Raw genomic sequence first — 26,210 nt, 5'->3', positions numbered from 1 at the left:
TCATTAAGGTCGGTTGTCAACAATGAACTTATGACAGCAAGAGTAGATTCAAATTGGACAAGAGTTGAACTACTCTCTGAAAGGTGTCGTGACAATGCCAGAGATGCTCTGCAACAGATGGTTAAGCACCTAGCCACCTACCTCCAGGGTGAAACCTTCCCAACACTTGAAAACTCCTCCCTGCTGTATCTACCTACTAGTAATGGATCCCAGAAACAAAAGAAGAAGAAGAAGAAAAAAATTCTTGCCATTCACCAAGTATTGATATCTTAATATATGAAATGAAATCCCTTATATAAATGTCGCTATTTCGTAAATGAAAACAATCCATTGGTCTACAATCTACAAATTAGTTTCCCAAGTAATAACGGACGTATTTGTCTTGGGCTCTTGGCATGGGAAAGTAAAAGGATTGTTACAATTACCAGGCGCAGGTCTGTGCTTAAAATTTATTATATGAGTACAAATTATCAGGAACAACAATCAATCCCATGCATTCTTAAAAGAAACAAGAGAACACTGGGAAAAATTATATAATAATCAAGCGGGCAAAGCAGCTCCTAATTCTAATGCAGAAAGATTTTTCACGTCTCAGTTGAAGTCCTTCAATCTTTTCTTAAGCATGTCCATTGATTTCTTACGAGCATTTTGCTTGTTATTCTTGTTCGAAAGGCTTCCAAAAATCCCATCAGCAGAATCCTTGAATTTCTCGCAGATACTGGCCACCTTTTTATAATCCAAAGTATTGTAGTTTTTCTCCCTTATCACGGGATTCATGAAATTCTCTGGCTGACTGCTTGACAAAAGGTTTATCAGTTGTCTTGCCTCTATCAAGCAACCTCTAAAACTTCCGTCTTTGTAAATTTCGCTCAAGCCAGTACTGTGAAACCTCTCATCTGCAAAAGACTCCACCATCTTCAAATCATTGTTGATACTCATAACTGCATTAGCATTGAACCTCTTTATGCTACCGCTAAGAAAAGCTGATACTATAGAGTTGGAAATGTGATCAAGAGCCCCACTCCCAACCTTGTACAGAGCATCCAAAGGTAAGATTTGTTGCGCAGTGGACATAAGAGTATCGAGGTAAATAACAACTTCATTCATGTACTCATTTTCACCCTGTGTTGGTTCCTCTGAAGTCCAATTGATATTTTCTGTAAGTTGCATGAACTGATCCAACTTCGCATTCACCAAATTCAGCAAAGCAAGATAAGCTTCATCCCTAGAAGTCTTTAGAACTACCTTAGCAGTTAAACCAGCTTGAGGCCTCTCAACTGAACGACTTGGAATCCCACATAGTTGGGCTGCATGTCGAAGGAAAAAGTCACAAGCTCCTTCAAGTACAGATATGTTCGCAGCAATCTGCATGGCCTGAGAGACACCAATGCTGCCACCTTGAATAGTATTAAGTATCACCTCATTTAACACATCTATCAAGAATTTATCCAAATATTTCTTCACAACATCGTAAACATTAGTATTTGTCCCATAGGTCAAGTAATCAACAGACCCTTTGATGAATGATCTGACAATTCGGCAGGCATCAGGTACTGTGGAGGAGAATGGTGCAATGAATGGAAAAGCCGGTGTGATATCTGTTGTCTGGAGATTGAAGGACAAGACATTATTTTCATAGTCACTTTCCTTTTTCAACACCATCTGCTCATAGGTATCATTGGCAATAACATTAACAATTTGTTTACGACACTCTTCTGAAAGAAGCTCGTGGTATTTGTCTCGGCTCTTGTTAAGTGTCTCAAGAAGTGGTCCCACTTCATACCCATATTGTCTAAGAGTACAGCCGAGAAGAGTCACATAATCCTTCACCAAGAGAAGATGGGTTGCAGAATTCATCTGGGAGAACTGCACCTCTAACAGAGATTTCATTTTCGCTACAGCTGTTTCCCACATTGTTTCAACTTGTTCACCTAAACGTAGGCCACCAGCAGTCCTCAGGACACGATCCTCCACTATGAAGTATCCTGCAATTTGAGCCAAAAATGTTTGATAGGATTCAACAAAGGGCTGTGTTGAAGAGATCTGTAAGTCTGAATTAAGCTGCAACAATCGATTTCTATAGTAATATTCCCAAAACTGCTCTTGGATTCCTAGGCAACTCTGGATGTGATAAGCCCTGTATAGAGGAGTTAGGTCAACCTTTAGAACTGATTCTTCTTCAATCTCTTCAACATCTAAAGTATACGCAAACTCTCCCAACCCCGGAAGATTTTGTTCCTCAGCTTTCCTTTGCCGATCCAGCATTTCCTCATCTCTCTGGCGCGCAGAAGCAGCTTGGCCTATTGCTGTTTGTCCAATATCCTTTGCAGAACTTCTTATCTGAACCAGCCATTCATTGAATTGACTAGTTACTTTCTTCTCGATGTGCAATTTAATCAATGGAATCCTCTTCTCTATAACCATTCTTAGTGTCCTGACAGGAACATTTTTCAAGTAACTTTTCTCAATCAGATCTAAGGTTTTCAAAGCTGGGTAAAACTGGCCTTCGGATATGTGCTTGTTAAACTTAACGCAGAGCTCCAGCACCTGTACACAATTCTTGGACATTTTGATAGCTTCAGCCACATTCTTTTTGATTGAATAAGACTCGAGAAGCTCCTCAAGTTTAATCAACAAACTACTCCCAACCTCTTGCAACTTAAAATTATCACTAGAGAGCTCGCCTTTCAGCTCTTCAGCATCCACCAACACCCCACGAAGCTCGTCAACTGCAAGAATGAACTCCTCGTAATGAGTCTTACACAGATCCTCAATCTCGACTTCCTTCTTTCTCACCACATGCTTGAGCTGCTGAAGGAGCGATTCCGGCCTCCCCATCTCAAATGCATGCCTGACAATAGGACCCAGGTCATCTCCATTCCCAATCAACGTAGCGAGAACCAAGTCCTCCCCGGCTTCCCCATTCTCGATAGAAGCTCTTCTCCTGGCTTTTGAATCCATTTCTCTACTAAAACCCTTCAAATTCAAACAATACCAAAAGAAACAGTAAATAAAATTACAATCTGAGCAAACAACACAACTTTCATCTTACTCATCCTAATCAAACAAAGAAAACAAACACGGTATTAAAAAATGCACATGGAAATGACATTAATTCATTCTGTTTATATAAAGTCAGCAACTTTCACGCTTAAATTGATTAAACTTTTTTCCAAAGAAAACACACCCCCAAACCCAAACACATTGAACATAAAGCAGGTCGAAATCAAACTTCTAACAAAGCCCCAAATTTGAACAGTAAAATATACACATAAGAGCTCCACAAAGTACCAATCTTTTTCCAATATCCCAATCATGAATAGCAATCAAACACAGAGAAAGAGAGGGAGGGATCAAATTAGAAAAGCTCACCACTTGAATTGGCTGTAGGATTTGGATGAACACAAGGGCATGAATCCACTGAAGAACCAGCTGCACACACTTGATTAATTGCTCGCCAAAAACCCTGAAAAAGAAATGAAATTTTTACCCAATTTGGGTTTCCCACCTCTGAAAATCCCTAATTTGGGTGAATTTGCTTTATTTTTGAAGCTCAGTTGCTAAATGAAAATGATGCTGGGGCAGTGGTTTAGGGCGAGTGTGCCTTTTACAGATGCTCTCTGATGCCTCCACGTGTTGTAGAGAGATGAAAAACATTCCTGTTCTTTTTCTTTTTAAGGAAAACATCATAGTTTATTAGGGAAAATTACATGTAGGGACATTGGTTCACTCGCCCATGCCGACTACCAAACAATGCAAACGTCTATATACAGCAACTTATGTTGGTTTCTCAGACTGCTGCTCATTTGGTATTTTGATGTTTTAGCTGGAACTTGTATAGTTTGACTTCGACATGGCTCGGTTTAAATAGCGTAAGCTTGAATTGACCTAATGAGATCATATATTGTTCAAACATTACTATAATGGGAATTTTGATTAACAAACACCATCGTTAATTGGGAAAAAAGAAAAATCAGAGACAGAAGAAGCATTCTTCAAATTACAGACACTGATAACTTGACATGTTGGAGTTAATTTACAACAATGTTCGCCAAAGAACGTATACACAGCAGCAGGTTTATATAAGTGTGTCAAAAACGTATGTTAAGAGTTTCCGATATGCATCGCTCAGTCCGCCTTGAATTCACGGCGTTACCACCAATAGCAAACACTCAAAGAATCACTGTGCACCCATCAACGTCGAAAAAAGTGCCTATCGACTCGATACTGAAGTCTGAACTGAGCACCGATGGATATAATGAGAATCACCCTATTGTTTTCAGACTGTCAGATAACCTTAACAAAACAGCACCTTATCTGAACCTACTCTTCTCTACACACATCGCTTTCTTTCTGGCATCCTGCCTAGATTTGCGACACTAAAAGTCTGCTGGTACCAACAAGTCGTGCTTCAGGACGAGCCCAGATTGTTTAAACTTGGTATTGGCATATTAGGGCCAGTTTCGAGCATGCTTTTGAATTTTCAGAGAGTCAGCAACCTTTCGTTGAACTAGAATTTGTCGTGTCAAAAGACATTCAGCAATGTCATCAGAGATTAGCTTGAACATGCACCAAACTTTCTCATTAGCTCTATGCTCCCTGCAATAGTTGATCCTGCAGTCCCAACAAATCCAAGAGAAGCACAACTGCAAACAGTTTGCTCTATGTATAGAAGAACATCGGGTATTACTGCAGAAGGACAATCCTTCTTAATCTGATCAGTTCCATCATGAATATTTGCAACAGACCCAAACTTCAAGCCATGGCCTGCATCAACAATTCTTTTAGCTGTTTGTATTACCAAATCATCTCTTTCTTTCAGGAAAAACAGTTTAAACTGATTTGAATCTCTAGCCAAATCCCCCAAGTAATTTTCAGTCCAATTACTTTCAGGAAGATCAGTCATCACAAAGATATGAATGGGGAGAGGGCTCTGCATCAAAGCATCCAACTTTTGTTTTAGCCCTTGAAAAGTAGCCTTCCGGTGATTCTTAAACTGCCCATCTAATAATCGAAGCTGTGCACATAGAAAAGGAGCCTTTATGGTATCCAAAGCAAACTTCTTTCCTGCACTCACAATTTCAGGAGCAAATGGAAGAAACTCAATCTTCTCCATTAGACTTCCTATCCTTTGATCTCTTGGAGATTCATGGATATCAATAAGTAGCTCAGAACCTTTGTAAGGAGCAGTGAAAAGGCTTCCAAATGCCAGCACAGAAGCTGATTCAGCTTCAGAGCCCGGTCCAAGAGTCTTGTATACATCTCGTCGTTTCCTAACATATGAAACCTTCTTTTTCTTGAGTTTTTCATCAGGTTGAAAAGAATCTAATGCCCCATCCTCATTACCATTTTGGTACGTCCAAACAGTGGTTCTGCAGTCTTCACTAACAGCATATAAACACTTGACATTACCTTTGACCCCAGTTAGGACAGATCCACATTCCTTTAGCTTATCCAGCAAATAAGGCTGTGCATTGAACTCATTATGGCATGCAAAATCTAAGTTCACATTGCACCATGAGGATATAAAAACTCTGAAATCTATAACTCGAACTAACGAAGAAGAAACTAATGATGATATATCAACAATGTCAGCCATGGATACATACCTGCAACAAGAGATTAATAAAGTTGAAATGGAGCCATTAAATAAATCTTTATGTCTATACATGAACATGGCAGGTATGAATAAAACTTGTTGGAGAAGAACGTGCACAAACTTTTGGGGTCTCAACAATCTTACTCGACTGAGCTTGAGAAGACTATTTGGCCTAGTAGAGACACATATCTAATTTCTTCAAAAACGAAAAGAAGACGAAATAAAAGCACCAAACTTTGCATTCCCTAATGCTTACTCTCTACATTCTTACTATAAAGCAACTATCAACATAGAAACTCAACCACACCCAATTTAGATGTAAATTGTCGCAAAAAACTCCAATTATACTAACCAAACACTTTGTGTGATCAAGACCACACAATGGCAATGGTGGCATTGACATAAAAACTAAAAGAAACCAATCAAACTTTCAAACCCACATTTCAATTCTAACCAACAAAACGAGAAACAGAGAAAAACCCCACATACCTCCCACTCCTAATGAGCTCAACCACATGGTCCCAGACCTCACCCCTGATCTCATTGGGAGCCGAAACCCGAAACTTGGGGCAACTCCCGAGAGCCACAGCGTGGTGATCGAGAACCGGCGGCACAACCAGCGTCCGGTTCAAAATGCCGGCCATCAAGATTCCGTTCTTCAACTCCATGAGCTGGTTGCTGAAGCCACTGTGGGGGGCGTACCCGAGGAACTTGTCTCCACCCAGAGAAGGGCATTTTGGGGAATGGGAAAGTTGGGCGGTGAGGAGGGAATTGGGGCTGAGGGAGAAGAAGTAGAAGAGGAAGATGAGGAGGGAGAAGAGGAGGGTGAGGTAGAGGAGTGGGGACCTTTGGGAGGGTTGCCTTTTGGATCGGAGGGTGGTGGGTTTTGAGGTTAAGAGGTTCATGGCTTTCTGGGTTTTTGAATTGGGGGAGAAAGACTGATTGCTGTGAATCTATGATAGGGAATTGGGATTTGGGAGGAGGAACTGGATCTGGGTTGAACCAACTGATGATGGGTTACGGGTTACGGGTCCCGGGTCCCGGGTCTGTCAAGAGCACAAACTATTTTCTCTCTCTGAGTGCGGATTTCAAAGATGTTTTATGAAAAATTAGCAAAATCAGAAGTTAATAGTCATCACTATACAGAAGATGGCATTTTTTTGTAAGACACAAAAACGATTATGATGAATAGCAATGACCGATTGGTTTTCAATTTGATTGATTTTTTATTTTTTGTGCGAAAATAGTTTTGGACGAGGGGCTAGTAATTGATGTTCGAAAGTACACATTAGTTTATTAGGTATTAAAATTAGGGAAAGTTATGTATTGATATTTCACTCGTTTGAGAATTTCTCGTATAATATTTATACTGTAAATTTATAAGACATCTAAGAATAAATGGAAATGCAGTCCAGTACTATTTAATCTAAAATCACACACGTAACTGGAAAGTTATGAGTCGAACTGACGCAAGACTAGTTAATTCTCAAGGAAAAAACTTCGTTGCCCAACTATGGACAGCCCCTCCTAAGCAAATGTTACATGGCTTACTCCCTACTCCAACACCTGTTTATTTTTTTTTCAACATTTGTGCCTTCTCTCCTCCTTCTTCCTACTTCTCCTTCTTCATTGAAGTCGAACTGTGCCCAAAAGAGGAAATAATTCAAATCTAATTCAATCCCACAGAAACCAAATAAGAGATTTGAGAATCTGATAAAACCAAATTCGAAATTCTCAAGACCCCAAATATCTGAACGATCCGTAAAATGATGAAATCAATTTGGAGTGGAGAACTTGAAGTTTTAATCCCTAGTCACAGCGAAGGCAAAAGATTGAATTGGCTTGAGATTGGGATTAGAGTGAGAAGTGGGTTCTGTCCTTCCAGGTTTAGTAATCTAGCTTTAAGAATGAGATTTGATATTTTTTATTTATTTTTTTATTTTTTGAGAAGGAAAGAATTGCACTTATAAGCAATTTAGATAGATACAACAGATTCACCATTGTGGTTAATCCTCTACCCAGAAATTAGCAAGTAGGAAACAAAAGCGTGATCCTAACTAAACATGCGCTGTCTGAATACATTTCCTAGAATGAGATTTGATTTGGTATCAAGATTGATACATGTTCAAAGCTTTAATTCAAGGTTTCATACTTTCATTTGAATATGGAGTCTGGATTTAGAGAAATGGTGAACTTGGTTTCCCAGAAGAAGAGGAAGAGAGGAGAAACAAATGTTGCCAAAAATAAAAAATAATAAACAAGGCAATTCCTCAGCCAAGTATTGTCCAATTCTCCGTTGTTAAAGAATAAATGGGGATGCAAATTAAAACAATAATGACTATTCTTCTAGTCACACACCAGAATGTAGTCTCATGACCCGATTTACCACATTTTAGATTATAATTATTGATACTATTAACAGAACTTTAATGATTTTCAATATGTAACAGCAATGCACTCCTCTATTCAGCACCTTAAAAGTATAAAAAGATCATGAGTCTGGAGAATGAAATTATTGTTTCAACTCCTTTGTAGCTGGGGGAAAAGAGCGGGTCTCCAAGCCTGTAATGGGTGCAAAGGAATTGCCAGTTTTGATTAGTACTGAACTCCTATGACGCTGTTTTCATTATTTCGTGCAACGGGGCGAACTCCCGACTTCTTGCACGCAAGAATATGAGGCACCTCAGCCTGATAAGAGGTTCTGCTCACAACAGGTACCCTACATAGTCCCGAACTTGGAAGCCAAAAGTCTCCACTATCCAGAACCTTGATGAACAAAAATGTCTTTTTAGACTGAGATAATATATTCGTGGATGAACCAAAAACAGAAAGACAGTAGATAATCAAACTTATTCATATTACAAGTGAATTACTATTCTACAGGTAAAGAGGTGTTCCTTAACTATATCATGTCTCCACTATCCAGAACCTTGATGAACAAAAATGACTTTTTACACTGAGATAATATATTCGTGGATGAACCAAAAACAAAAAGACAGTAGATAATCAAACTTATTCATATTACAAGTGAATTACTATTCTACAGGTAAAGAGGTGTTCCTTAACTATATCATGTCTACATGACTAACAGTAGGAGGGAAAAACAAATTCTTGAGTTGGAGACAACACAAAATGTCAAAGATTTAAATAATTTGACAATAAGATGGTACAACCTAAATACCAGAACCAACTATAGATTAAACTTTTAAATCCCCCCTTATTAAAGTGATCCCACAACTCACACCCAAATCATACTAACATGACTAATATTAACAACCATAACCTGTGAAATCCCAAGCCAAGAAGGCTAACCACTAAAGCGCATGGATTGGACTACCACCTGATTTCATATTTGAACTGCCAGAACTTGGATTTGCATGGAAAGCCGATTGCCTAGAGGACCCTTCAACAAGATTTAGTGAGAGCGAGGACGGACCAGCTTGACCTTTAGGCTCTCCTATACTCAGATTCGACATGCCTACTAGCTCATCAACATTAATTGGGCTCTTTGAATGTACTGCCGTTGGCTTAAGGACCTCATGTGTATCCACCTTCGTTGGCTCAGTACTGTATCCAGGCCACATTGGAAAAGGAAATGGAAAAGGTGAGAAATAAGTGGGATACATCACTGGATAACATGACTGTGAGTTATCAGCCTTTGGAGGGGAAGGTTCTCCATCTGAGTTGGTAGATGCCATTGATTCACATTCTTCATCCAAAGCTGGAGGAGCAGGCAATGGGTGGTTGCTTTCAGTATCATCTTCTACATGGTTTTCAGGTAAGAAGTCCAGTGGTTCCATTGGAGTATCAACTGACTGCAGAAAAATATCAACAAAGCATCTATAACGATATTGCATCAACAAAAAGTATTGAGAACCTTATTAGATTTCAAATAGGAATCATGTTGCACAATCAAGTGTATTTAAACTACGGCCCTAGTTTGAAGAATTGTTGCAGACAAATGCTGCATTCCAGGTCAAGAAGGAAAGAAAGTGCTACTTAAAAAATAAAATAAAAGGACATAAAGAAGGACCGGCTATCTTAACTGTTTACAAATGCAAAGGACATGAGTTTTTAACCAACTAGAATAGCTAGTCGAGAGAAATTGCAAAGCACATTATAGAGTAAATATTTCAAGTTGTGTGCCTATATGTGAGAAACATGTGCACACAAGTTATGCAAGACAAAAGATACTTACATCATCTGCTACTATATCAAACAGGCTAGAACGTCTTTTTCTCCGTGATACATTAGACTGCCTAATGAAATATTTCTGAGCATGGCTAGCCACTTGAGTAGGTGTTCTTGAAATAACATAATTGCGAGCGATTCCACGCCAATCACCTTTACCAAGTTTCTGTAGTCCAAGTAAAAACATCCTATGTTCCTCCTCTGTCCATGGGGTGCCTAAAGAACACAAAAAATGAAACATAAAATTATAATCTGCTAAGACAAGAAGTAAGAGCTTAGAGCAGTTCCAAAGTTCTCTATAAATACATTCCAAAATTGCAACATAAACATCATGATTAAATGAGTACTTTTTTCAACTATTTTAATTAGTATCCGAAAAGACTTATGCCTCTATTGTGGGTAGTCAATGTTTTTTGTAGCACCTTCACCTTGTAAATCCTGAAGTCAAATATATGCACCTAACCAACAACCTTTACCAATAAAACATAGAAATTTGAAAATAAACCGACAAGAACATCTCGATCTAAAAGCACTACTTGGCCCTACACACTCCTTTCATTTATAAGTTTCTTCTGTAATATCATACAAAAAGTAATTTTGCCTTGACTGTAAAAATCATAATGTGCTAACTCCTGAGCAAAAGGCTAATAAACCCTATGCTTTAATCTGCTCTGTTTCCAATCAATCAATCTAAACTAAACATTGTTCTTCTGACCATAACACAAAGAACAATTGGACCTAAATTTTATTACTCAACAAAGCATGAATGAGTATGACATGTGAAAAAATAGAAGTTCAACACAAAAAGTAGAACTGCCATGTGATGTTAACTATTCTAGCCTTCAAGAAAAAGTTTTTCCTTTTAAAGACAAACATATTATCAACACCCACAGAATGGATGAAATACTAGTCCAAACGACATGATCCAAAATTCCTGGAACATTACAGTACCACACCTAAAATTTGACCCAGGCATATATTCACATCTAAATTGACCTCATTCAACGACCTATGAAATGAACCAGCTTCCAAATAAATGAAACTGAAATTCAGAATTCCAGTATGAGCAGACTTAGTAAGACTAAAGAATTCAAGCACCAAGCTCATGAGCCTTGTTTTAACCTCTTAAACTAATCGAGCCCCATAATTGAAGCCTATATCTTGATAGGAGAAAAGGCTGTTGTTACTCCTGTTGCAAATAATATCTTCGTTCTGTTCCTCTATGCTTCATCAATGATCCCATTTCTCCCTCAATTATTGGCTACCACTACGGCACTACCCCAAATAGACAAACCAAACTTCAGATCACTATGCAAACACCCCAAAAAAGAACTCCTATTGACAAATTGCCAAGCACCCAAATCAGAAACTCAATGAAACAGTAAACCCAACTACAATCCCACTAACCCACCACTAATCAAACACAGACAAACACAGTACTGTGATCTTTATTACTCAGCCCCCCAACCAATTAAACCAATCCAAATCCCAATTTAAACACACAAACCCAAATACCTCAACACCCAAACTCAACCAAAAACCAAAAAAGCCACACACTTTAAAAGATTAACCAAAACAAAGCTTGAACCTTTTTTACGTTCCCGGCAGCTGGAAGACGATCCGGGCACGAAGTCCTCAGAAGCATAACCGTCAGCGGCGCCGGAGTGATCAGCAGCCTCGCCGGGAGAGTCCGGGTTGTTATGGAGCAGACCCGAACCGGACCCGGCATAGTGGGTCAGATTGCCCATACTAGCACTCTTCCTGATGCCGCCGTCGGTGAGGCGGACGCCGAAGAGCTTGACGCCGCGGTTGGGGCACGTGCGGGAGTTGTGGCCATTGTGGCTGCAATGCGAGCACCGCCGCGTCATGGTGGGAGTCGGATCGGATCAGCGGCGGGTTTGGGGTGGGGCGGATCGGAGGATCCGGATTATTTGGGATAGTTTGTTCCTGGGGGAGTTGGGTTTGGCGGCAGAAGACAGAAGAGAGAGACAAGGAACAAGTTGTGGAGGATTTGATTATGTGTAGAAGAAGAAGAGGAGAACACTATCCATATAAATCGTGGATAAAGAGAGAGAGAATGGGAAAACTATTTTGGTGTTCCGCGAGGTCTTGCTCTGGCAAAATGAGTGCTTATCCATTTGGTCAAACACTTCACACGTAGTTGTGTTTTGTACAAAATTTTTAACCTATATGGATTGGATCTTTTTTTTTTTTTTTTAATCTTTTGAAGTGTGTGATCAACAACCCTGTTGATGTGATATATTTTTGATTTTTAACTATATAATTCTTGAATATTTACTCACCAAATTGGGTGGAGAAACAAGAATGCATGTGAGACTCATCATAAAAACTCGCAAATCAATTCGTTAATTATGTTTTGAATAATACTTGCATCGGAAATCAGTGTATACATAGAGCATTCAAATTCTCTCTTATTTATATATCAGCAATCTAAATCCATGATTTAACTGTCAAAAGTTATATCAATCATTAAAGATCATATCTGCAAAATTTCATTGGAAACAAGAATCGTTTACCCATTTGATTGCATCAAACCAATAGACCGTTGTCATGAGAGTGTTAACTTTCATCGTACCTGTTCATTTGTTTGAGGCAATCGAATGAGTAAACGATTTTTATTCACAATGAATTTTTGCAGAGATGATCTTTAAATGTTTATTTGACTTTTGAACGGTTAAATTATGGATTTAGATTGTCAACTGTATGTAAATAAGTTTGGATGCTAACATACATACTGATTTGGATGCAAGTATTTTCCTTACTTCATAGATTTGATTCGAAAAATTGAAAGTGATTAATCTTAGTCATCGATCTGGAAAATGCTTTATAAATTTTTTGTTTTTTAACCCCACTCCTACTCACATTTGATGGTGCTTGAATACATGACCTTTCTGGCTTTCAAATAAAAAACATTGTCATACCACCCCACTAAATACATGCATCCAGTCCTCTAAAAAATGTAAATAAATCATTAAAAGAATAATAAAGGTTAGTTGTATTTAATAACTTTTGAATGTGAAGTTCACATGCATTTCGATTCATTTTGTTCTAATAAACGTATAAGATTAATGAATGACTATTCATTTTATATTTGGTACCTAAAAAAAAACTTATCACGAGAGTTTATTCTCATTCAATTCTTTCACATTTTAAATAAATAAGTTATCAAGTTTATCACGAGAGTTTATTCTCATTCAATTCTTATTATTCCAACATTGTAAAGGTCATGAGTTCGATTCTCACTGACATATGTAAGGGTGGGGTGGGCTAAGGTTTTTTTTTTTTTTTTTTTTTTTTAAAAAGTTTATTTTATTTTTTGTTACTAAATTTTATAATTAATTTATTTTACAGTTTTTTTTTCATTTTCATATTATATGAAATTTGAACAAATAAACTTCTGACCTAGTGCTCTGCTAGGGTTTACTCGGCGGTCCTCTACCTTCGACAAAACTTCTAAAAAGTTCAAAACTTGATGGCCAGGGTCATCACTAACCTTGTGGGTATCTGTCGCGGCCTGCTTGCTGTGTTCGTTTTATCACATGGGGATTTTCCTTCTTCCTCTGTTGCGGAGTTGGGTTGCTTCCCGGCGTTTCGACTGGAAGATGGTGTTATGGTGGATCGTTTGGCCTTTGGACTCTCCAATGAGCGTCCACTATGGCTGGGTTCGACTTTGGGACGAAGATTTCTGGTAGATCCATTGGTGCTTGTTGGGGTTTGACCGGAAGATTTCCCTAGTTCTTGACAGAGGTCGGCCAAGGATGGCGGAGGTCAGGGGTTGAGATTTATTCGGGTCGCAGACATGGGAAAGGCTGATCGTGGAGATCTGATCCGAATTGCTTCTAATAGCGGTTGAGACGGCGTCGCTCATGGACACTATGGTGGAGGCTTCTCGGCGGTGGTGCATGCTCTCGGTGGCGAGGATTCACGGTGCTGGTAACCGAAAATTCGTTAGAGATGGTGTTGGGGTGCCCATAGCAGATGCCAAGCATTGGGCTCTTTGGGCCTTAATCTGGGTTATCAGTTGTTGGACCAGATCTTGGGTTCCACATTTGCTAGACCTGAGATGGATTTTTGCTCATGGTTGGGGCTGTTAGGCCCGAGTTTGGATGTTGAGTTCCTGGTGGGCTGGATATTGGACTGCAAGGGTCTCTTGCTGGGCTGAGGTTGATTGGAACTTCTCAATTGGGGAGGGGGGGGGGGGGGGGGGGGGGCTCTGATGAATGAAGATGGAGTGGATGGTGTTACATCATCCTCTACTCCAAATGTTTTTTAATTTTTGATCTCGGTCGCAAAGACCAATAACTGTGAGGGTTTTTTTTATTTTGCTTCAGAGTTCCTTGGTCTTTTTTTGAAATAATAGTGCATGGACTTCTTAAAAGATGGGTGTACTGGGAGTATATTGGGTTCTTGTTCTTATTTAGAATAGGAGTCTCAGGATACTCTGAGAAACGATTCTTTCTGTTGACCCCATAGGGGTGTTTCGTTTTTGTACTGCTTATTGAATCTATATAATGGGCTGACCTCTTTTGATCAAAAAAATAAGGGAAAATTTCAGAAATAGTACTTGAAGTTTGGCCCACTATTAATTTCTGTACATGAAGTTCTAAAATATAAATTTTAGTACATCAAATTGCAAACCCGAGCCAATATATGTACACGACGTCAATAACGGTGTTAACCCTTATGTCATTATTCATTTGTTTAAGGGCACTTTAGTACTTTCAGTTTCCTCTCACTCTCACTCTCAATCTCACTCTCACACGCTCTCTGACTCACTCTCCTCTCTCCTCTCTCTATGTACACAGACCCATCCTCTTTCTCTCCTCCATGTCCACGACCACCATATCTCATCCACCTTCCAAACCCATCCCCTTTCTCTTCCTCCATGGCCGCGACCGGAAGCTTACCAGGCCGGAGATAGGCCACCTGCCCAAGACTCCGTTTGCACAGAAAACCCCGCCACCACCACCTCACCCTCAAAGTCACTGCGCCGCCGTCGTTGTCGAACCCTGCCCTCGGTCGCACAGACGCCGCTGCCGCCAGATCTGGAACTCCCGTCGCCGCTTGCTACTCTATCCAACACCAGGATCCACCCAATCCCCACCGGATTTGCGACGAGATCCGGATGGATCCAACCACCAACCACTGCTCGCGCCGCCGAACTCGAATCCGCCCCAAGAAGACGCCGCAGCAACACCATCCCTGCCCACTGGCCAACAAACCGCCACCTCCACCCTATCTCCCGCAAACAAATTAGACATCGAACCCAACACCACAAAATCTCCACTCTGATTGAGCTTATTCCGGGAAGACCCACTCTCCAACAAGTAAAGAAACAAGGAAACTGGACAAAGCCTGAACGAGGAGGCCACCCCCAACCCTTAAGCCTTCGATCTAGATCCAGAGGGATCAAGATCTAGGCAAGAGTGGAGGGGGAGGGGAACTGGTTTCTCTCTGTTTTCTCTCTATGTGGGCGCACCTTCAAAGATGAGATTTTGGGCGACGGAGGTGGGTTAGTTTGCGTGGTGGTGTGGCGGAGAAATTGGGTCTGAAGAAGATGGGTGCGTTAACGAGCCATCTAGCTGTGCCCTCTATTCTGAGAGAGAGAGAGAGAGAGAGAGAGAGAGAGAGAGAGAGAGAGATATGGGTGCCCAGAATAAGAGAAGAGAGATAATTGGGTGCTCAGAATAAAAAATGTGAAGAGACCGTTTTACCCATTGAAATATGACAGCTGGCACGACACTAACGGCGTCATTGACGTCGTGTATGTATACTGGGTCGATTTTGAAACCTCATGTACCAAAGTTTATATTTTGGAACTTGATGTACTGAAATGCATAGTGGTCTTAAGTTGATGTACCCTTCTCAAAATTTTCCCAAAAAATAAATAAATAAATTTGAACAAATAACCTCCTCAAAATTTGCTAACATGTCAGGACCGACAAAATAGATTGTAATTTCTCTAAAGATTTTCCTTTTATCTTGACTGTAAAAACGATTTAAGCAGTATTACCGTACACGTGGAAGTCGAGGGAAGTGGTCGGTGCAGATTCGGGCGTACAACCGCCTCCAGGGAATCTAATTATCTACCGTAAAAAGAGGATTATAGAATCGTTACCCACCTTATCCAATTAGCTTTGGATAATTTATCTCTATCCTTCGTGGGCCCCCACTCGGTCTAAAAAGTAAAAACACAGATCCGTCTGACGCCAGCTCCATCATGTCGCAGCAACGACGTCGTATCAACCCTACTATTTCTTCACAAACTTCCGTCATGCTTTCACAAAATCCAGTACCCAACTTCCATTCATGTGTTTGAGCCAAAATGGCAGTGTATCTAATTTTCATAAGAAAAACGTGGGTTTAGGCAATTAGGTGTCATGTGTTTGCTTGTTCTTCAAACAAAGCAAATGATCAGACTTGTTTTACAAGGCACAAGCATGAGAGTTTAGACTGCATCAAAATCACAGAGGCAATTTTCTCAAACAGTTGGTGTGCAGTTTGCTCTTCCACTCAAACCAGGTGTGCCTAGATTCTGCAGTTTTGTCCCTTTAAGGCAGGGGAGATAAGGGCAAGACCAAGCTCATCAAAGGGTATAATTTTTCTGCTTAAAATGTTTCTTTCTAACTCAGCTATTTGTGACTGTCCTGCCCTAGCTAGGAAACTGCTAACATATATATGCCAGTTGCAATTTGAACTAGAGCAAACTCTGTTCTGCTACGTATTATGCGAAAATTTTGTGAATTAAATTGATGAGGTTGGTTGTTGTCTCTGGTTTTGGCTCACTAATATATGCATGGATTGAGTGACCGGAAATTCACAATCTTTATTAATGTAAATAATTTTTCCATCGAGTCTTGACTTTTTGCACTATCAAGGTTTAGTAGCAAAATTCAGCTTCAGTATGGCTACCTTTTTAGTGCATTGGTCAAATTATTTTTGCGTTCTTTTGTGCATGTCATTGTGGCTTCTGTAATGCCATAAAAGGATGTCATAAATTGGATGTGGAGTCCCTTTGATTTTGTTGGATGTGGGCTTTTTGAATCATGCTGTTAAAAGTTCATTGAGCAGTCATATAGTTTTGTTAAGTTTAGACCGTTCTTAGCAATTTAATGATTTTTGTTTTGGGTTTTGATGGAAGCACTACATGTGTTTGTAAAAAGACATCAGTCAATAACCAAGTGTGGCCAAACAAGGATGTCCTGAAGAAATACACTAGGATCCTTTTTCCCTTGCTGCACTATTCCTAGGCTTCCTAACGTTTGCCATGCCCAGTAGTAAAAATATCTTTGGCGAGTTATCATGATGACTCGCTGAACATTCTGTACAACTCTTTTGAAGAGATGAGAGAACTCAAAGTACTGGGTTTAATTAAGCTGTGTGTTCTTAGGTCACTCCTTCCATCTCTTCAGTTCCTAAGACCTTAGATCATTGCCACTTTGAGACATAGCTCTTGTTGGACAACTATAGAATATGAAAATGCTTAATTAGCTTTGCACCTTCCGAAGTCAAATATTTGCCTAAGAAAATAGGGCTATTAATTTGTCTATGATTGTTGGAATTAACCAATTGCTCTGAATTGAACTTAAGGTGATTTCACCTGATGTTATGTTAACTTGAAAATGCTGGAAAATTTGAGAATGAGAAACAGCTTTAGCGAATAGGAGGGTCAGGAGAAATGCAAACCTTTTAGAGCTCGGGCAATTATCTCAACTAACTGCATTAGAAATATATATATCCATTCCAGATGCTAACATTCTTCCAGTACACTTGTTCTCTCCACTATGTGCTTAGAAAGATACCAAATACTTATTAGTGAAACGTGTATACGTTCTAGTCATTGGTAGAAATTTTGACATGAGATGCCTGAAACAACCCTCAACACATGTGTACACTAGAACTCCACCTCAATACATGGAATTGAACCAAGGTCTAAAAAAATTGCTGAAGAGTTCTGAAGATTTGCACTAGGATGGGATGGAGGATGTTAATCCTAGCATCCATCTATTAGATAATGAAGGGTTTCCAGCAACTGAAACATCTGCATCTCCAAAACAATGTTGATTTTACATATATCAGTAAGGAGATGGTATGTTCCTTTCACTTTAGTTTTGACGTATGTACTATCCTAAAGATACACTATATATCATCCATACTTTGTTTCCTAGCCATTGCATATGCATGAAGAAATGTCAGATACTTCTCTTGATCATTCCAGTTTCTGAAGATGTGTCATGTGTTTCTTTATCTGCATTAATTTCTAATCAACAATTCTGTACAACAGGTCTTGCTGCCCAATTTAAAAACCTTGAACATGCATAGATGTGATGGTTAAAGGTACTTTTCATCTTCCATAGCTAGACGTCTTGTTCAAATCAAATATCTTGAGATATCCAAATGTGGAATCCTGTAGGAGATTCTATCAATACAAGAATACAGCTTGAAAATATTGGTCATTTGTGGCTTAAGTAAGTCGATGACAGCAAAATGGGACAGCCAACTCGCGCTCTTTTTTCCGAATCGGATTAGTTCAAGTTGATATGTTCTTGCCTAATACATATATTTGTGCCTAGTAATATTGGAAGATTGAATGTTCTCGCCACCTTACTGATAAGGGATTGCAATCAGTAGAAGTGATATTTGAACTAGGAGAAATAGAAGATAAAGAAACACATGATACATCTTCAACTAATAAGTTGAGAACTTTTGACTCCTGTCAACAGCAGAATTCCATGGACATACGAAACTGTGACAGTCTGAAAAACATTTTTGCAGCCTTGATGGTCAGACACCTTCAGCAGCTACAGAAAGAGGGATTACAAACAATGGCTTATCCTAAATTTGTATTCCCTAAAGTAACAAACCTGAACTTTGACTTTCTCCCCCAAGTTGGGAGTTTGTATCCCGTGGTGCCATGTTTCCAAGCGACCATTACTGGATCACTAAATTGGGGTGGATCACTATGGTGGACTATAAATTTTTCCTGCAGAAATTTTGTTGTTTCAGGAAACAACCCAAGGTGTGCTGTAAACAATCTTCTTTTCAACTGAGAAGGTAAGACTTTAATTACATGAAACTAATCTTTATAGATATGTCTGTGCATATATTTCCTTAATTAGTTCATCATAAGTAAATAGTTTTGATCGATTATTGAATTCTGTTATGTATTAAAGTCACTGAAAATTGGGTTTCACTTTTTCTAAGTTATTAAAATATCTGACTGCAAACAACATTTGAGGCTAAAAATAGTAAATAGTAATACTATGTATATCTCCATGATCAAGATTGATTTATAATCTAGTCATTTGGAATATCACCTGTATGCTAATTAATCAACGTCTGCATATATGTCCATAGATGATGATGATGCAGGAGGAAATCATGAGATTGTTTTTGGCCAGTTGCAACATTTAAATATTAATTATAATGCTAGCATGACTGCAAGGCTTTTGCTCGGGAAATTGCATTGCCAGATTCCCATCCTTGAAACGATTATCCATTGGTGACCTTGTGAAATTGAACATTTTATCTCATGATGAGATCCTGAAGACAAAACATATACTTGGCTGGACACAGATGTTGATGATGAACTGCCGAATTCAAATGTTGGTAATAATGCACTTCTCAGTGATACGTAAGCAATGTTTCTGGACATTTATTGAGAAGCAATAATTTCATAAAGGATGTGAAGGAAGGCAACAATGGTAGTAACGGCAACTAGGAGGAGGGGGAAGACAATGATGAACAGTAGGTTAATTCACTATATATCTTCGGTTAGCTAGTTCTCTAAGGTTCCTGAAGTGTCCACTATACATGCACAGAGAATATACCATCACGATTGTGAATATCATATAAATATTGACGTAGTTCATATAAATTTTCTTGTGCATGTTATAAATATTATATATGTATATGTACATATTTGTAAGGATCAGGCTGACTGCGGACAAAAATTTCAGTTTGATACATATTTGTTTCAAATTAACTGTTATATTATTGCATATGCTAACTGTAACATTTTCTTGCAATTGCTTTTACTTTGACATTTATTATTACTCGTTTGGACAATCTTTTGTTCCTCGCTCAGCATGCATGTGATTGACCATCTTAATCTTGTTTGCTAAAAGCTTGGGCACTAGCTGTTTAAGTGGAAGAATATACTGCAATGCAAAATGTGTATTGTATTAGTGAACTTGTGGAGTGTGCATAAAGTTTTCGAGAAAATACTGGTATGATTTGTGTCCTGATCGATGCTATTGCATTTCATGTATGATGTTTGGGTTGAATTGCTTAGATATCTTGTAATAGTGATGAGATACAAAGTCACAATCCCTGAATTCCTTTCTGGGGTATGATGCATATTTTATGCTTTTACCTCAAATATAATCATGCTGCAACGGTGTCCGGCCTAGCCAAGAGTAAAGGTAGGTATCAATCATATGAGGCTAGCTGACCAAAGCGAAAAAGGAATGAATCTAATGCAGATTGGCATTACAGTGCTTGATGATAGACTTCAACTTGCCCACTCTTGGCGGCCCACATTAACAATGAATGGCAAAAGAAAGAGATCAGATAAGCATCTAAGATGGATTTCTGTGGTGGATAATGACAAATTAAAAGTTCTCAGAGGTAGAAAATTAATAAGCATGTTTTTGCTTTCCACTTTCTTATTATTGCCTCTTCTCTCCTGCATGATTTTTATTCTCTGTTGCCATCCCTTTTTCTACCACTCACTCACTCAAATGATCTACGTTCTTATCAAATAACAGCTCTGCATGCAGCGTCATTGAGTAGTTGAGTCCCCTTGCTGCACACTCACTAAGGGCCACCTTCTTGTGGTTTTACTTTGATTACTGCTCTACTGCCTGTCAAATTGGAATACTGAACCCTAAAAACAGAGGAATGGGAAAAAGATAAGAGGTAGTATTAACCTTGGTTTACTAGTTTTCACTTATGTGCACTCATTGAGATTTGATTTTTTTTTTTTTTTTTTGGGAGAAATTGGAGTTGGAGGGTTGCACAAAATTGGCAGCATTCATACCACATCCTGTGAGTAAATGCAATATGATTCGTAAGGAAATTGAAAAGGCACACTAGGAGAAGGTCAACCTTGATGATCATATTAGTGTTGCTCTCTTTGATGAAAATGTAATTATATTTCTGTTTCAGTCATAATTTATATGCATTTTGTGCACTTGAGTGACATTGATTAGAATGTCTTATATGCTTGCAGGTAAGAGCTCCTCAGTTGAAGAGATTGTACATATATGCACGTTGATGACAATATGGCAGAACCAACTGCTTGCTCCAAACTTTGATGTCAAATTCTAAACTCCATAGAGATACTGTTTTGTGAGAGTTTGAAAACTTTTTTTTTAGTCCCATTAATGGTCAGAGATGGTACCTCTTCAGCAACTACAGAATCTGCAAGTGAAACTTTGAACAGTAGTGGAGGACAACTCCTCCTGAGTCTGTGTACGTTCCCAAAATTAAGATATATGGAAATTAGAGAACTGCCCAATCTGAGGGGTTTCTATCCAGGCATGCATGTTTCCTAGTGTCCGTTACTCAATGAATTGATAGTGGATAACTGCAGAAATCTAGAGATTTTTTCTGCAATGGTACGTTCAGGAAAAAAATGAGTTGGATATATAATCAGTGTGCTCCAAATAAATCATCTCTATTCTGGATTGAGAAGGTAACATTACTTTTACGTACACAATAGTCTTATACGAAATAACTCTGCTTATATTTCCTTTTCACTAAATATAATCTTGAATAGTAGTTTGAGACGTTCTTTTTCACTTACCGATCATTAGTAATTTTCCAACATCTAATCTCCTTATTATGTAAATAGATCTAGGAATCTATATATCTGACTCAAAATGAATACATCACATATTGTGTGAATGTGTCATGAGTTCTGGCCATGGCCAAGTCTTTGCTTAGTTTTAAAGTCATCTGGAAATTCACCTGTATTAACCTGACATGAAGAAATAAGGAGAGAAAGAAAGAAACTGGTTCTGTTAAAAGGACTAATTTTTTGATTGATTGCAGTAGTGCATTCTTCAACTAAAATTCAGACCTTGATATACACATGCATATATATAAGTTTATAATTATATATTTCAGCATTCATTCCCCAACTTGGAAAGATTGAGCTTGAGCAGCAGGCAGATATTTCACCACAAGTCTGGAACAGCTGCAGCAGGAGGCGCAGTTTTACCAATATTGGAAACTCTACGCATTGCTAATTGCAAAAATTAAAGAATCTAGAGTCATCTGCATTATCCTTCCAGAATTTAACAACTATATATGACAGTTGAGCATTGCGAGGAATTAGAAAATTTAACAACTTACGCGGTAGCTAAAAGTTTAATGCAACTCACAAGACTAGAAATTTGGTCTTGTCATAGAATGTCAGAAATTATTGTGGCAAGTAGCAACTGAGGTCAATCAGGTCATGATGATGATATTGCAGGAGGAAAGTATGACATTGCTTTTAGACAGTTGCAACATTTGAAAATCCTTGATTTACCAAGACTGCAAGGCTTTTGCTGGGGAAATTGCATTGTCAAATACTCAAATTCCCTTCCTTGCAAACTTTGTCAATCAGCAAGTCTCAAATTGAAGATCTTCCCTCATCATGATGAAATCTTCAAATAACAGATAGATGGTACGATACAGAGGTTCATGATGGGGAGTCAGACTCGAGGATTGGCGTTGATGACAACGCGGCCAACAACGACACTGAAGAGGAGGAACTGTAAGTTTTATCCATTGTTGTTATGTATATACTCAACTGTCGTTTAGTAACAACCTATGTAAAATCATTAACTATTGGTTCTCATGTATATCTACTTACTTTCTTGTGTGTTTATTCATAATGGCGTTTATTCATAATGGCCAGCAGGTCAGTGAAATATATTCGGACGGGGACTTTAAGCCATTTGATGCAATTGCTTCTACTTACAATTCATTTGTTCCACCTTCAACATATATGATATGAAAAGCCATGCCGCCACTTCCCAGCCATCTGATACATTTTTCATAAAAGCTTGCAAGTTGACGACTCAAGGGACAAGTCCAGAAGGCAAATTAACTTGTATATATTAGGAGTGTGGTGTGTGCACCAAGTATTTGTCGCTAAGTTTATCTACGACTAGCTAGGTAAGTATTGGTGTGTTTCAGGTGTTTGAGTTGAATTAATTGTGCTTAGAGTCCCTTGATCCATGGAGATAGTTATCTACAGTGACAACATCTCTACCGGGAAGACACAGTGCAAGCCGGCGGGAATGGAGAGCTAGCAGTAAGCGGTGTTGATCCCAAGCCTCATACTTTTCTACATAGCACGGTGTAAGTTTTATCACTTTTTTTTCCAGTCTACTCAAACTATGCTCAGTATAGACAACTGGCTAGCTTTTGCTTTTTTGAGAAAAAATGGTACAAAAATGCTTTGTTTTATGGTTTCTGCCCTGAAACCAATGCTAGTAGCCATTTGACATGGTGCAAACTCTGTTCTACTACATATTATGCGGAACTGTGGTAAATGAAAATGTGAAATTGATGTCCATGTCTCTTGTCTCTGGTTTTAACTTGTGTTCAATGAGAAGGAAGAAAGCATGCTAATTTTAATTCTCGTCTCGATCTGCTGGAAGCAGGTGACTCCAAATATAGTTATTGACGTATTGTGCATGCGGACTATGGAGTGAAGAAATTATTCGATTAGACTGATATATTTTCTTTAAGTATCTTCAGAGAAATTTCAGATGGGTAACCTATTGAATTGATTAATCCATGACGTAATTGAGAAGGTTAAGCAATGTAGGGTACCATGGCCAGCCAGGTAACTTTCCAAGAATATATCATGTTATTTCCTCACCGGCCGACTTTGAAGCAACTTTCTCAGAACTTAACATAACACATAAAGTTATATTCAATTTGGAATCTAGTGGTGATGCTCCCCGTCACATCACCAACTTGCTTGCAATTTGTAAAAAATCAGAGATTCTTAGGTAGAGCAGTCGTACCACCAAGACGTTGCAGGAGGTGTTTTGAGTATATTGTTTTATTAAAAATGGGCTAATTTTGAGATATGCAAAGTTCTTTCTTAATTTTGATTGGGCTACCCTATCGCCACGTGGTAAGACAATCCTTATTTAAAAATTTCTCGTAAAAAATAAAGCCATCTGCTTTACCTTTATTACAGCAAAACTGGTCTTTTACGACACACATTTTACAACGCACATTTGACGTGCGTCGTAAAAGACTGTCATTTACTGCGCACATCTATGTGTGCCGTCAGAATATGTTTATTCAGGTCATTCATGACGTGCATCTTATGTGTGCCGTAAATTAGTTATCTATTAACGGCGTGCATAAATATGTGTGCCGTAAATGAGTTATTTTACTAGTCTTTTACAACTTACTTTTTAACATGCCCTAAATGAAACCACGTGGTGTGGTGTGTTGGTCGAACGGCCTAGTCTGGAACCCCCAGGTCTAGCGTTCGAATCCCAGCTCCATACCGTGGCCAGCTGATTTGAGGGATCCTTTGGATTCGTGCGTCTGCGATGCAGTGGATTAGTCTGGCTTTCAATGTCAGTGCAGGTGTCCTGGCGCTGGGATACCCATGCAGTGATGTGTGAGTTACTAACAGCTAACTACCTGATAAAAAAAAAAAACATGCTCTAAATGAGTTATAAAGTATTAAATTTTTTTTTTTATATATGTTAAAAAAAAATTATTATTGAAAAAACAAAAAACAAAAAATGAGGGATTTGATTTCAAATCGAAGAAGAGCTCGTGTCGTAAAAGCTCTTCGAATCCCTTCGCTCACTTTGAGCTCAGAACCTCCTCTACTCTCACTTCCGGCTCTCGATTTTGCAGGTCAGTCACTAAATTCTCTCTGTGAATTTTCGGAGCTTCCATTCAAAATAAAACAAGTGTCACAGCAATGGCTTCATTGAATTATAAAGATTTTGGCTTTGTTATCCACAGTTTTCCTTCCGTGTTCCAATTTCTAGCATTCACATGGTTTACTCTCCCTCCCATTCATATATACTCCTGCTCTTTGCTCTCTGATAAAACAGCTTTATTTGACATAAACTGATCGAAACAGAGTTTGGTCATTGACTGCTCTTCATTTATCTTCTGATTTCAGATTGGTTTTGCTTTCTTGAAATAATCTTGTTCGTGATACTTTGTCTGTCATCTACTTCTGGAATAACAAAAATCCGAGAAAAAAACAGGTATTTCCTTTTAGATTTCCTTGAATTAATGGTCTTCGTTTGATTGCTCTACTCCTCAAATTAATGAATGATTTCATTAATTCAAAAAAAAAAAAAAAAAAAAAGGCTGAAGAATCTTGAGTCATCAATATCCTTCCTGAATCTAATAACGTTGGATGTATGTGGGACTGCAAGAAGATGAAATATTTAACAAGCTACGAGGTAGCTAAAAGTTTAGTGCAACTCACAACATTGAAAGTTTGGTATTGTGAAAGACTGGCGGAAATTATAGTAGCAAGCAGCAACCGAGATGATGATGGCGACAACGAGAATGCAGGAGGAATTGTTTTCAAAAGGTTACGGCCGGCATTTGACACTTCTTCAACTACCAAGACTGCAAGGATTTTGCTTGGGAAGAAATTGCATCGTCAAATTCCCATCCTTGCAAACCTTGGACATCAGCAAGCGCCTCAATAAACTGATCGAAGATCGATTGTCCCTCATCGTGACCAAACCCTATTGAAGATTGGCAATTGAAGGGCAAGATTGCTGGTGATGGCAATGTGGACAACAAGGATAATGCACAGGACGAGGTCACTAATGAACAATAGTAAGTTTTCTCCATTTTTGTTATATATATGCAATCTGTTGTTACTATAATAGTGTCTAAGCTAGCTGTAAGAATTTTCCGCTTCAGTTGCTTCTACTTAATTTGAAATTATTACTTCTAGCTCCTTAGACCTTTTTTTTTTTTTTTTTTTTTTTGGGTTCAACCTTCAACCTGCTGTGATCAGCCTCGGTCCCGATTCCCAAGCTTCCGAGTTTTATAGCTAAAACTCAGTTCCAAATCCAGTCCAAACTTTTATTAATTTCACATTGTTTTCAGGATTCATATCCCAACTTGGAGATTTAGGACTGTCCACACCCAGCAGAGTTCCCAAGCAAACTAAAGTATATTTGCTTCGGTTTCTAGGCATGCTGTGAACGCCATTTCCACCATTGCCTCTCTTAATCTTGTATAATAAAAGCTTGCTAGTTGCTGAACAAGTGTCTAATCCAGAAGGCAAACCTGGACCGGTGCTAGTTAGTGTGGCGTGTCATGTGTGCACCTAGTGTTTGAGACCATGTTTGTATCATTTGTGTACACATTGGTGCAATTCAGAGTGTCA

The 26,210-nt window shown here is 38.7% G+C and overlaps 3 protein-coding genes and 1 long non-coding RNA gene across 7 annotated transcripts; 1 reads left to right on the top strand and 3 right to left on the bottom strand.

Moving 5' to 3' along the window:
- Nucleotides 1–398: 398 nt before the first annotated feature.
- On the bottom strand, nt 399–3,713 carry LOC133742410 (exocyst complex component SEC15A). The gene is made up of 2 exons (XM_062170067.1): nt 3,373–3,713; nt 399–2,976 (listed from the first exon to the last, which is right to left on the bottom strand). Exon 2 carries the CDS (start codon nt 2,959–2,961, stop codon nt 592–594), a length of 2,370 nt encoding a protein of 789 aa, XP_062026051.1. The 5' UTR covers nt 2,962–2,976; nt 3,373–3,713; the 3' UTR covers nt 399–591.
- Nucleotides 3,714–3,902: 189 nt separating this feature from the next.
- On the bottom strand, nt 3,903–6,844 carry LOC133742411 (O-fucosyltransferase 30). Its single transcript, XM_062170068.1, has 2 exons — nt 6,089–6,844; nt 3,903–5,609 (listed from the first exon to the last, which is right to left on the bottom strand). Exons 1-2 carry the CDS (start codon nt 6,502–6,504, stop codon nt 4,556–4,558), a joined length of 1,470 nt encoding a protein of 489 aa, XP_062026052.1. The 5' UTR covers nt 6,505–6,844; the 3' UTR covers nt 3,903–4,555.
- Nucleotides 6,845–7,820: 976 nt separating this feature from the next.
- LOC133743200 (transcription factor KUA1) lies at nt 7,821–11,944 on the bottom strand. 4 transcript variants are annotated; one of them, XM_062171052.1, is made up of 4 exons: nt 11,379–11,943; nt 9,798–10,006; nt 8,940–9,414; nt 7,821–8,365 (listed from the first exon to the last, which is right to left on the bottom strand). In XM_062171052.1, the coding sequence occupies exons 1-4, from the start codon at nt 11,656–11,658 to the stop codon at nt 8,355–8,357; spliced, it is 975 nt and encodes a 324-aa protein (XP_062027036.1). In that variant the 5' UTR covers nt 11,659–11,943; the 3' UTR covers nt 7,821–8,354. The 4 variants fall into 4 exon arrangements, with proteins under 4 accessions (XP_062027036.1, XP_062027037.1, XP_062027035.1 ...); XM_062171053.1 differs by lacking the exon at nt 7,821–8,365 and adding an exon at nt 8,503–8,528 and having other exon boundaries at nt 11,379–11,944; XM_062171051.1 differs by lacking the exon at nt 7,821–8,365 and having other exon boundaries at nt 8,603–9,414.
- Nucleotides 11,945–24,565: 12,621 nt separating this feature from the next.
- Nucleotides 24,566–26,067, top strand: LOC133745573 (uncharacterized). The gene is made up of 3 exons (XR_009863674.1): nt 24,566–24,700; nt 24,975–25,651; nt 25,928–26,067. It is a non-coding gene; the product is annotated as an uncharacterized LOC133745573 (long non-coding RNA).
- The last annotated feature ends 143 nt before the right edge of the window (nt 26,068–26,210 follow it).

The sequence above is a fragment of the Rosa rugosa genome, chromosome 4, assembly GCF_958449725.1.
Source record: "Rosa rugosa chromosome 4, drRosRugo1.1, whole genome shotgun sequence".
In the NCBI taxonomy this organism is placed as follows: Eukaryota; Viridiplantae; Streptophyta; class Magnoliopsida; order Rosales; family Rosaceae; genus Rosa; species Rosa rugosa.
The sequence above is the reverse complement of the archived record's forward strand: the minus strand, read 5'-3'. Positions and strand labels throughout refer to the sequence as shown.